The sequence below is a fragment of the Pan troglodytes genome, chromosome 6 (assembly GCF_028858775.2).
Source record: "Pan troglodytes isolate AG18354 chromosome 6, NHGRI_mPanTro3-v2.0_pri, whole genome shotgun sequence".
NCBI lineage: Eukaryota > Metazoa > Chordata > Mammalia > Primates > Hominidae > Pan > Pan troglodytes.
In genome coordinates this window covers 153,362,558-153,374,942 of record NC_072404.2, presented here as the reverse complement: position 1 = coordinate 153,374,942, position 12,385 = coordinate 153,362,558, and the positions used below count along the sequence as shown (strand labels likewise).

The 12,385-nt window shown below is 44.4% G+C and overlaps 1 protein-coding gene and 1 long non-coding RNA gene across 3 annotated transcripts in view; one reads left to right on the top strand and one right to left on the bottom strand.

The window, feature by feature from the left end:
* Positions 1-663: 663 nt before the first annotated feature.
* LOC134810578 (uncharacterized) lies at positions 664-8,706 on the bottom strand. The gene is made up of 4 exons (XR_010159017.1): positions 8,511-8,706; positions 6,049-6,324; positions 2,597-2,782; positions 664-2,057 (listed from the first exon to the last, which is right to left on the bottom strand). It is a non-coding gene; the product is annotated as an uncharacterized LOC134810578 (long non-coding RNA).
* The window catches only part of CREB3L2 (cAMP responsive element binding protein 3 like 2), a 126,873-nt gene continuing 123,185 nt past the window's right edge, over positions 8,698-12,385 (top strand). The window contains exon 1 of one of the 2 annotated variants that reach the window (XM_001148336.7): positions 8,698-9,297. In XM_001148336.7, coding sequence (XP_001148336.2) covers positions 9,196-9,297 — 102 coding nt within the window. In that variant the 5' untranslated portion in view covers positions 8,698-9,195. The remainder of the gene's footprint in view (positions 9,298-12,385) is intronic. The other variant, XM_009454291.5, reaches the window with a different exon arrangement.

The following is a 12,385-nucleotide window of genomic DNA, read 5'->3' as shown; positions in this document are numbered from 1 at the left end:
CACGCCATTCTCCTGCCTCAGCCTCCTGCGTAGCTGGGATTACAGGCGCCCGCCACCTCGCCGGCTAATTTTTTGTATTTTTAGTAGAGACGGGGTTTCACCGTGTTAGCCAGGATGGTCTCGATCTCCTGACCTCATGATCCACCTGCCTCGGCCTCCCAAAGTGCTGGGATTACAGGCGTGAGCCACCGCGCCTGGCCTATTTATAGCTTTTAACAATTGAGTATACTCTCTTGAGTAAAATTTCTCTCTACCTGATTTCTCCAGGACTTGGAAACTATTTGAGTATTCTTAATTTATGTCAGTACAGCTATTTGCTTAGGTTCAATAAGAATCTGTTTTTGTTTTTGTTTAGTAACAGGTCACATGTGGAGACACTGGGTATTTTACCAAGGCTTTGACTGGAATGGCATATTTTCAGATATGAGAAGACTGCTTTGAGGAATTGAGATTGACTTTATAGAGCTCATAGCCCATCAGAAAAACTGGCATGGTGGTGTGTGCCTGTAGTCCCACTTACTCGGGAGGCTGAAGTGGGAGGATTGCTTGAGCCGGGGAGGTTGAGGCTGCAGTAAGCCATGATCCCACCACTGCACTCCAGTCTCAGTGACACGGTGACAGCCTGTCTCAAAAACAACAACAACAAACTCCACAGACCAAAGTACAGATACAGTTGATCTTTATTCATGGATTCTGTATTTGAGAATTTGGCTACTTGCTAATATTTATTTGTCACCCTAAAATACTCATGGTATTCTTATGGTCCATTTTTTGGACCTGCACAGAACAGTGAGAAATTTGAATCTCCTGGTGTGCCCCACTGCAGCCAAAATTTGTTATCCTAGTGAGGTCAAACAAGACCAAGTTCTATCTTCTTGTTCTGGCTGTCATATGGTAAAACAAGTATCATTTTTGTGGTCAATTTAGTGCTAAACATAGCATTAAATTCATTTTTGTGCTGCTTTGTTGGTGATTTTGCTGTTTAAAATGGCCCCAAGCATAAGGGTAAAGTGCCGTCTAATGTTCGTAAGTGCAAGAAGGCTGTGATGTGTTTTTTGGGGAAAATAGGCATGGATAAGTTTCGTTCAGTCGTGAATTACAGTGCTGTTGGCCATGAGTTCAACGTTAATGAATCACCAATATATATTTAACAAGGTGTCTTTAAACAGAAACACACATAAAACCAGGTTATCTGCTTTTATTTTGTTTCTGCATGTTTATCAGTTGATACACGTTAAACATAGATTGATACATTTGTTTCTTTATATGTACTGATTGCTTGATGAAATTGTCATGAGCAGAGTCTCCCAGGAACCTAACCCCTATTTTCCCTATGAGCAATGGTTCAGTGTCTGTGATGATTTTGTAGAACAGAGCTACTGCAAATAATGAGAATAGGCTGTACAAGCAACAGCATGGACCCATCTCACAGATGCGTGAGTCAGACAAGGAGTATAGGCAGTAAAATTCTATTTGCATCATGCTCAAGACCAGGCAAATCTGATCTATGGAAGCCAGAAAGGCAATGACCTCTGGAGAAGCACTGACTAGCAAACAGCACGAAGGCACTCTTTAGGTTGATGAAAATGTTCTCTCTCTCCACCTGAGGGTTGCAAATTAATCTGGAATGTGAGATGTGGTTTTATTTTACCACTGCTCGGGCCAGGAGTGGCGGCTCACACCTGTAATCCCAGTACTTTGGGAGTCTGAGGCAGGAGGTTCGCTTCAGTCCAGGAGCTCGAAACCAGCCTGGGCAACATAATGAGATTCTGTCTCTATTAAAAATAAAAAAAATTAGCCAGGCATGGTGGTTTTATGACTGCCCAGCTCTTGCAATCTTTCCCTTTGGGTTTGCTAGTTGCATTGTTCCTCTTTAGCCACTTGGTGGCAGTGTTGGAGAAGTGACCAAAACGGCTGAAATTGAAGTTCCGGTCTTTTCTAGCTCAATTAAAGGGCTGTTTGTTTCTGGCTGTGTCCTCCGTCCTCCTTTAAGGAACCTCTTGCCTCCACCAACCTCTCTTGTGACACGGTGCCAACAATCTCCTAAGGAGAGCGCCCTACAGAGGTTGGAGGAAAAATTGTGGCAAAGCAGTGTCAATCCTTGAGCCTCTCTATCCCTGCGTCCTGCCTAACCCTCCCGCAGGCCCTTCACACCATTTCATGCCTGATCCCTTTCTCTGTTCCTCTCCTGCCCTGCTAGCCCCGCTCCTTGGGCACTGGGTGTGCCCTTAAGCTGTCAAATTCAACACACCGAGGCCGTGTGCGGTGGCTCACGCATGTAATCCCAGCACTTTGGGAGACCGAGCAGGTGGATCACGAGGTCAGGAGTTCTAGACCAGCCTGACCAACATGGTGAAACCTCGTCTCTACTAAAAATACAAAAATTAGCCGGGCCTGGTGGTGTACGCCTGTAATCCCAGCTACTCAGGAGGCTGAGGCAGGAGAATTGCTTGAATCCAGTAGGTGGAGGTTGCAGTGAGCTGAAATGGTGACACTGCACTCCAGCCTGGACAACACAGCCAGACTCTGTCTCAGAAAAAAAAAAAAATTCAACACCCTGAGCCCGATCTTCTATCACCGGGAGAAGGTCACATACCGGGAAATTCAGACATGCAAAGCATATGATCCTGGCGTCATACAATTGATGTTTCTAGAAGTAAAACCTGTTTATCAACATGAAGAATGCTTCATCCTTTTCCAGTCAGCTGCTAACAAGAATGCATTAAATCCACACTGGAGGACGGGGGATTTTCAAGATCTCTTATTAAGTGGTAAGAGCAAACTGCAGAGAAATGTGCATAATAAAACAGTGACTGAACTTCTCTCTGTCTCTGTGTATTTGTATATGATTATATGAGCATAAAGGAAGTATGGAACGATACGTACCAGGCTGTCACCACTCTGTTCTTGGGATGGGATGGCCATGAGCAGATAAACAATGGAAAAAAAAAATCTTCACTGCAAAATGACTCATGCGAACCGTAACATGTATAACATTTTAATCTCATTTATTTAATTACAGGTTAAGATGTATATCTCTGTATAGCTATGTGTGTGCATACATAGACACACAGACACATATACTTATGTATAAATTAAAGCTATTTTTTCCTATATATTTTCTGCCTTTTACATTAGGCCTAGACCTTGGTCACACCAAAATTATAAAAGTATTTTATCTCTGGTTTCTCTGGATGGCTTTGTTTTATTTTACACTAATATCCTTAGTCAATCTGAAGCTTTTTTTCATATAAGTTGTAAGGTAGGGGTTTAATATAATAAAGTTTTATTTTCAAATTTTCTACAGTCTTTAAACAAGCTGTAGTGTATTAGCAGCCTCCACACAGTGGCAGGTTAGTACGAGTATAAATTCAGCATGTAATTGTGAAGCCGACGGGTGGCCCTGGGAGGGTGGAGTTCAAGATCTCCTGAGGTCAGCAGAGGTGGAGAAGGACCAACGTATGTGACTCTGGCTGCTCGTACCTGTAGCTCTTCCTGTTGTCCTGGGGCCTTTGGCCATTTCTGAATTTGCCAAGATGGGAAGAGGTCTGTTTCCAAGGGTAGCCTGCTTTCTAGGTTTTCAGAGTCCACCCCCCCAAACCCCTTTCAGAAACCGAGAGGCAGAGAGACGTGTTTCCTTGGCTTCAGGCAGAACGGTTCCATCCAGCACCCCCATCAGGGGCTATTCTCTATCAATAAGCAATCTGCAGCCAATTGAAGCCAAGGCACCTGTGCCGTCTCTTTCCAGCTCATTTTCTACGCCAGGTGGACTTCTCAGCGGTGGGGAGCAGCTCTCCTTCTCCCCTCCTTCTGTCTGACTCTTTATCCCAGTACTCAGAGTTCTCATTACCAAGTTATTTCACATTCCTGAGGCCTATCCTGATTTCCTGGATTTCCTAGGAAGGTATTAGATTCTTGCAGACATCTTCTCTCCTGTTTGTTCTATATACACTGCATATTACAGGTGCAATGGCTCATGCCTGTAATCCCAGCACTTTGGGACGCTGAGGTGGGAGGATAGCTTGAGCCCAGGAGTTTGATACCAGCCTGGGCAACAAAGCAGAAAACCCGTCTCTATACAAAATTAAAAAATTAGCTGGACATGGTGGCGTACACCTGTAGTCCCAGCTACTCAGGAGGCTGAGGTGGGAGGTTCACTTGAGCCTGGGAGGTTGAGGCTGCAGTGAGCCATGATCACACCACTGCACTCCAGCCTGGGTTATAGAGCGAGACCCTGTCTCCAAATAAATAAATAAATAAATAAGAAATAGACATTGAAAGAAAATCCTCAAAGCTGGGAAATTTCTATTATACTGAACACTGTTAGAACAGGAAGAATTAAAAGAAGGCCAGAGGGTAGTAAAAGTTTGCTCCCATTCCACACTGGAATAGAATGATAGAACACGTTAAAATAAAAAGAAAAATCTCAACAGATGGTAGAAAGTCAAGAGCGTGGAGGAGTAAAATAAATACATCTTCAGAATTTATTAAAACAATGTCAGAGATGAAATGGGCAGGATTCCATGGTTTGTTGTATTACTTAAAAAAAAAAAAACTGCCCAAGAGGAATGAGATGATCTGAAAAATGCAACTCTGATTGAGTAATCCCAAATGGTTTCAGTAAGGATGGCAAGGGGGCTGTACTTGGAGAACTCAGTGTGTTGGTTGGGGAAGGGCTGAGATGAGCTCTTGAATAGACAGGTACAAAGGAAAGAGAGGAGGCAGAGAACATTAGACGGTGACATACACCTTGGAGAGTCATTGCTGTTGTTTGGAGCCTCCCAGGCTGTTGTACTTTGTGATGGTAGCCTTGGGAAACCAATAGAGTATGCCTTCCTCTCCCCTTCACATAATCCTCACCATTTGGTGAGGGAGACCTTGATAAGCCAACTGCAACCCCACACACATTCTTTGACCGACAATATCACTTGAGAAGACCAAGTCTTCACAGCTGTGTCATGTGCCGGTGTCAGGATGTGGCACCATGGATGCCTTTGCACAGCCTTTTCACGTTGGCTTAGGCAGACTTTCCCAGGCTGGAGTGCAGTTGGGTAATTATAGCTTGCTGCAACTTTGACCTCCTCGGCTCAAGCCATCCTCCTGCTTCAGCCTCCCAAATAACTGGGACTACAAGCGTGTGCTACCACGTGCAGCTAAGTTTTAAAATTTTTTGTAGAGATAGCTTGCCATATTGTCCAGGCTGGTCTCAAACTCCTGGCTTCAAACAGTCCTCCCAACTCGGCCTCCCAAAGTGCTGAGATTACAGGAATGAGACACCATGCCTGGCCCCATGTCTTTTTTTAACAGAGTTTTAAACCTGGAAAAATGTATACACAATGGTGTCTGGAATTAAGCAGGTACTTAACAGTTATCCCTGTGGATAAACTGAAAAAGTACAGGACATGAAAAAGGAAAATTCAGTAGATTAATTTTTATTGAGTAGTCAAATAAAAAGCTTGCCGATGAATGGGACCATGAGAACTTGGAAGGCGGATTCTATTTTCATGATGTGGGGGATCTGTCAAGTGCCCAGTTCTAGATACAATTTATCTTAATAATTGAGATGAAGGTATAGAAAGCACATAGAACAAATTTGTAAATAGACTGACACATGGAAAGATAGCAAATAATATCAGAAAAAAATCAGAGAAATGTCTTGTTGGCTAATGCATCTGATTTTCATTTTGGGAGAGTATGACTTCCAGTCATGCAAGTGCCATGAATCTATTAATAACAGACAGCAGAACAAGGATGCCAGCGAAGCTGGAAGGAGAGTCAACTACATTGCTAAGTTCTAAGGAGATGAAAAGGGAAAGAATTTCGTTTTCAAAATGCAAAACAGGAAGACAGGCTGGTAAGAAGTTGTGTGTACATTTAACAGAGAAGTATACGTGAAACAAAGGAGGCTGGAGAAACCCACCACGAGGGATTGTGATGCTATTATTAGAGTACAGGTAAGTTTAACCAAACCATTTAGGGTGCCAATGATCATAATACATATTTTACAAAGGAAAAACCTAGTGGCTTAAAACAACATACATTTATTACCTGACAGGTCAGGAAGTTGAACGTGGCTTAGCTGGGTCCTCTGGCTTAGGGGCTCTCACAAGGCTGCAGTCAAAGTCTTGACTGGGTCTGTGGACATATGAAGGCTCGCCTGGGGAAGGATCCACTTCTGTGTTCACTTACGTGGTTATTAGCAAAATTCAGTTGCTCATGGGCTGCTGGTCTGAGGGCCTCAGATCCTCACTGGCTGTTGGCTGGACATATCCTTGCTACATTGGCCTTTTCACATTGCAGTTCATGGCATGGCAGCTGGCTTCTCTTAAAGCAGGCAAGCAAGAGAGGAAGAGGAAACAAGCAAGTCAGGAGCCATAATCTTTTTGACATCTTCTCGTTTTTGGCATATTCTGTTAGAAGAAAGTCCTCAGGTCTAGCCCAGACTCAAGAGGAGGGAATTACACAAGAGCGTGAGCACCAGGAAGTGGGATCACTAGATGCCATCTTGGAAACTGGCTACTACATGGGGTATAAGCAGGATTAGACTTTGTCAAAAGCAGAACTGCTTCACGGATAAATGTTTGTATTCCTACATTAAGGAAGATGTACAGATGGTTCCTGACTTATGACTTATGATTTCCTGACTTTATGATGGTGTGAAAGAGATATGCATTCAGTAGAAGCTGTACTTTGAGTTTTGAATTTTGATCTTTTCCCGGGCTAGCAATACGCAATATGGTATTCTCTCCTGGTGCAAGGGAGCCATAGCTCCCAGTCAGCCACACAATCATGACAGTAAATAACTAGTACTGTGTTGCCAGATGATTTGGTCCAACTGTAGGCTAATATAAGTGTTCTGAGCACATCTAGGGTAGGCTAGGCTAAGCTATAATGTTTGATAGGTTAGGTATAGTAGATGCATTTTTGACTGATGATATTTTCAATTTATGATGGGTTTATGTGGATGTAATCCCATTGTACATTGAGTGACAGATTAAAAAAATAAGAAAGGTCTTTAAAAATGGAAAGAGCAATCTATGGAAAGAATGTGATGAAGGGGATACTAGGCTGGAAAAGAAAAACCAAGAACCTAAGAGAAAAATGAGAAAACTATTATATAAGGAAGGTGTGTGCCCATAAACTAGAGCTTCTATTTAAGCATTAAAATAATCTCAAAAGCTGGGCGTGGTGGCTCATGCCTTAAATCTCAGCACTTTGAGAGACTCAGGAGAGAGGATTGCTTGAGCCCAGGAGTTTGAGGCCAGCCCAGGCAACAAAGTGAGATCTTGCCTCTACAAAAAATTTAAAAATTAGCCGGGTGTGGTGGTGCACATCTGTGGTCCAAGCTACACAGGAGGTTGAGGCAGGAGAACTGTTTGAGCCCAGGAGGTGGAGGCTGCAGTGAACTGAGATCGTGCCACTGCACTCTAGCCTGGGTAACTGAGTGAGACTCTGTCTCAAAAAAAAAAAAAAAAAAAAAAAAAAAATTCTCAAAAGACCCCAGAAGATAGGACCAGACAAATGCAATAGTTTATATGATAAACTGCTGCTTTAAAGACAACATAGAGTTCAAAGACATTTGTCTCCACCCGCCAAAAAATACTTGCCAAGGAAACAACACAATAGCTAATACCTGAATGTGCCATTGTAAGAAACTTCTAGAGCTAACTGGCAAAGACCTACTTTTATATTTAAGATAGGTAAACTATATTTTTAAGGGCTTTTTTTTTTGGAATTAAAAAGGAGGAAGAAGAATCACAGTGTTGGGGGGAATTCCTTTAGAACAGGCCATCTCTTCCCTATTCTAGGAGGCAGGCCTGGTGCTCTGGCCCTGGCTCACCTTTCCGGCCTTTCCCACCCCTCCCTGCCAAGCACCTCTGCTGCAGCCACACTGGCCTCCCCAGCAGTCACGTGAACACCAGCTTCCCCCGAAATCTCATTTCCTTTAGGAAGAACTTCCCTGATCAGCACGTAAAATAGCATCGATCTTGACGCATCCTGTTTTCCTGCTTTTATTTTTCTTTATAGCAAATTCCACTTTCTGAATTTAAATGTTTATTTCTTTGTTTATTGCCTGACTCCTCTGAGATAAAAGCTCTATGAATTCAAGGACTGGGCTCACTTCTGTAGGACCTGGAAAAGCATGCCATTGACTCTTATCAAGCAGATGAAAGAAAAACATACAATAAGTGAAGTCCATAAAAAATAGAAGAACCCAACAGAAAATGGGCGAAAAAGGTGAAGAACAATGACAATTTCCTAGAGCTGCACTAATATAAATGTATGTCCATGAGGAATATTTGTATTTTTGTATAATATGTAATCCATTTAAAAAATTCCGAGAGATTCAAATGAACTAAAGTACTTGAAAATGTTTAAGTCCCCCGCGCAACAACTCTCGCGCCCCCTGTCGGCGCGCTGGCTAATTTCTGAGGATTCTCAGCAAGAGGACTGAACTCACCCTCCCTCTTTTACAAAATGTATTCTTGTCGCTATTTCATTGGCTGTACCTTTCAGACGCCCCTTTCACATTAGTCAAGCCTCCAGTCCATCACTTCTGGATCCAAGCCCTCTATTGGTCAGCTGTAGGCGACAGCCGACAGCGGGCCGCGCTCAGGCAGGAGGAGTTCCTCGGTGACGTCACAGACACTCCCCGGCTACATTCCAAGGCGTGGGCGGAGACTTCCCGCGGCCTCTGCCTTTGGGGGCGGGACAAAGCCGAGAATGAGACTTCTGATTGGGTCTGCTAGGCAAGGCGGATATCCAATTGGTCAAGCCTTGGAGGGAGGTGGGGCCGCAGCTGGGTCCTGGAGCAGAGCCGAGGAGCCCTGGGGTGTCTCAAAGTTTGTGTCTGGAGCCGTAGCGGCAAGTGGGCTTGCGACTAAGGGATTTTCCTGGGATGAGAGCGGGTCTTCTGCCTTCATTTTGGATGCACATCCCGCTTTAGCCCCGGCAGCCTTTGGTCCGGCTCGTGTCCCTGGGGATTCTCGGATCTCCGAGGACACCGGACGGGAGCGCTTGGCCATCCTCTCTCCGTCAGAGGAGCAGACGTTTGCTTTCCAAGTGCAAAACTACAGACACGCGCGCGCACGCACGCACGCACACGCGGAGAGAGAGGAACCTTGCCGGTCCGAGGCAGCTCTGCGCGTCCCCTCCTGCGCTTAGCATCCTCGGCCCAGCGCGGCCCGCACCGCCATGGAGGTGCTGGAGAGCGGGGAGCAGGGCGTGCTGCAGTGGGACCGCAAGCTGAGCGAGCTGTCAGAGCCCGGGGACGGCGAGGCCCTCATGTACCACACGGTGAGGACCCGGCGGGCGGGGCAGGAGGGCTTTCAAAGCGGGCAAGTGTTGTCACGCGAGGAGCAGCTGGAGTCCTGGGACCCGGGAAGGCAGAGTTTGGGGCAGGGCACGGTCAGAATCAAGAGGTCCTGGGCGAGGTGTACTTTAATGTCTGAGCAGATGAAGGCGGGCAGCTGGCCCCTTTACATTTCTCATGAGAGTAATGCCACTTTGTATTCCTTTAACAATTCATGCTTTTTTCCCTGAGGCTTTTTCCATCTGTAATATCATTTTCTGTTGTTAACAGTACTGTAATGCGGGAGAGGGAGTGTGTGTTTTGAGAATAACATGCCTCCGCCTAGTTTGCTATTGATTTTTTTTTGAGGTTTTCAAAAACTGGACAAGATTAAGTAGCATTTCCTTTTCATCTGTCTCGTATTCTCTTTCCCTCTCTCCCTCCCTTCCTCTTCTTTCATATTTATATTTTAAAAAGTACACGTGTGTGTGTGTGTGTGTGTGTGTGTGTGTGTGTGTGTGTGTGTGTGTGTTGAAAGGGCTCCTCTACGTTTAGGAGAAAGGCGGCTTTATTTGCTTTCTTAAACTGTACGGCCAAGGAGTCTCCTTCCTCCCTCTTCGGAGGAAAAACCAGCAGAGGAGTATGGAAAATCTGAGACAGTTGCATATTTAAGGAAGGCTCTGGGGAAGGTGGGACAGCTCACCAGTTGCTTGTTCAGTCTTATACTAATGCCTCGGAGATCTCTTTGGGGATTAAGCTGTCCCAGAGCACGCACATTTCTTTTAAAGTTTTTAATGTCAACTTTTTGGTATTAAGTTTGCAAAATGAAATTTTGTTTTCAATAGCCAGCACTGATCATAGGACTTTATGCAAGATCTCTTTGTTTGATTCTTATCCATGCAGACGTTTGTAATGGGGGTGGGGCTGGGGTGAGGGGGGACACTAATGAGAAAACCACTGGAGGCTTGGCTGCTTCCCCTTCACGCTTTTTTAATGGGGTCAGTACCAAGATATTTGAAACTTTCGCAAAATGGCCTGCAGGCTCCACCTCTTTGGCCTTTGACTCTGGCTGACGTTATTTTGAGACAAGGAATGAGGGCCTCCCTGCTGATTCCCACCGAAGTATTTGTGGTGGCTGAGAGTGGCTTGTTTTAAAAAAATGCAGAGTGCAGGGCTGAGAGGGAGTGGTAGTTCATGCTGGGGCAAAAGCCAGATGTTCAGTGTGATCTTCTAGGCTTTGCTTGCTGAGCTTGTCATGGGGACACTATGTGGGCAGCACGGAGGTTGGGGTACCAGATGTGCTTCCTGTCCTCAGTGAAGAACTTGGAGTATGTTGTTCCTCAAATATCTTTTGATGAATGGGTGCTCCAGGAGTTTCTACTGACAGGCTACATTTCATCCATATGCAGAGGGGCAGCCCTTCTCTTTTGTTCTTGAAGTATTCTTTCGCTGTGACAGTGTCTCATCCAGCAGCTGCAATGCCACAGCGAGGGGGTTGTCTTTCAGCTGGTGGGATGAATTACGCACAGGCATCTACCTTGCTGTTCTTTGGCCCTGTAGCTTGCATTTGTGAGTTCACAGGGAAAGGTGCGAGATGCTACCCGTGACTGTGGCATTCACTCTGGGAAGAACTGCTTGGACTGGCTCTAACTAACACCTTATGCACACTTTCAGGGAGTAGAGGCCTTACATTTGCTTTGATATTAACAGCCCAGTTTTTCTGTCATTGTGATAAAGCAGGAATGTGTGATTATTTTTCTTTTATTTCTATTTTTAAAAAATGCTTATTATGTCCTCCACTTAGGTACATGTCTGTTGTGAACAGCTCATTCCTGTAAAATGCTGCTCATCATTGCTGCAAGTCAGTGCAACAAACTGTGCATATGAATTACTGTTGAAAGAGGTATTGGTTTAGCAGCACAGATGATTAGTTTGAGAGATATTTCTCTCAAACTAAGGGACGTTTGGGAGAGGTGGGGAGATCATTTTCCCATCTGTTTCCTGAACTCTGTTAGATATCCAGGGGCAGAGCTGTTTGTTACTCTAGCTGAATCTTTATGTAGAAAAAGGATGGCCTGATTATTCATTCAGTCAGAGAGATATTTGTTCTTTCGATTAATATTTGTGGAATATATAAAGCACTTGGAAACATGAGTGAACAGAAGCAGACAAAAATCCCTGACTTCTAGAAGCTTATATTCGTGTGTGTGTGTGTGTGTGTGTGTGTGTGTAGGGGAACATAAACAATAAACATTATAAAGAAGTGATTATGTTGGATGAAATAAGTGCTATGGAAAACGTATAAGTAGAACAAGGTGAGGGGGATAGAGAATACAAGGTGGAAGAAGAGCAAACTATGGGATTGAACTGAGTGATCAGAGCAAGCTTCCCATAGAAAATGGATCTGAACAAAGATTGGAAGGAGGTAAGAGTGTTAGCTCAGCAGGATGAAGAACTAGAGCAAAGGCCTAAGGTAGGCGTGCATTTTCATGAGACTGTGTTAATATCATGTATTTCAGATTACTCATTTTGGTGAGTTATTTGTCTTATAAACTCTGGGTGCTTCTGAGACACCGGTGCCTGTTTTTGGAATGATTTCATAAAACTTTCCAAGTTGAAGAGAGCCTGAGGGCAGGGTGAGGTGCAAATATGAGTTGTGAGGGTGGTAAGAGATGATGACAGCTACCATCTATTGAGTGTTTATCATCCGAAAGGCAGGGCTGACCACATGGCCTGCCACCCATGCGGTGCCACGGGGTCCACACTTGGTTTGATGCTGTGCTGTCACCATCTTGAAAATCTTAATTCTTTTTGAACTGGGGACCTTACATTTTCATTTTGCACTGGGTTTCACAAATTACGTAGCTGGTCCTGCTGAAAGACATTGTGTCTAGTGCTTTACAAATATTATGCCATTTAACCCTTGTAATGACCCAGTGAAATGAGCCATTTTTATTACTTTTATTTTACATATAAGAAAAATGAGTTTAAGCTTCGTGAGTTTAAGCCACTTGGCTCAGTTCCCACAGCTATTTAGTGATAGAACCAGGATTCAAACCCATGTTTGCCTGCCTGCAAGTACTTGCCTATCAG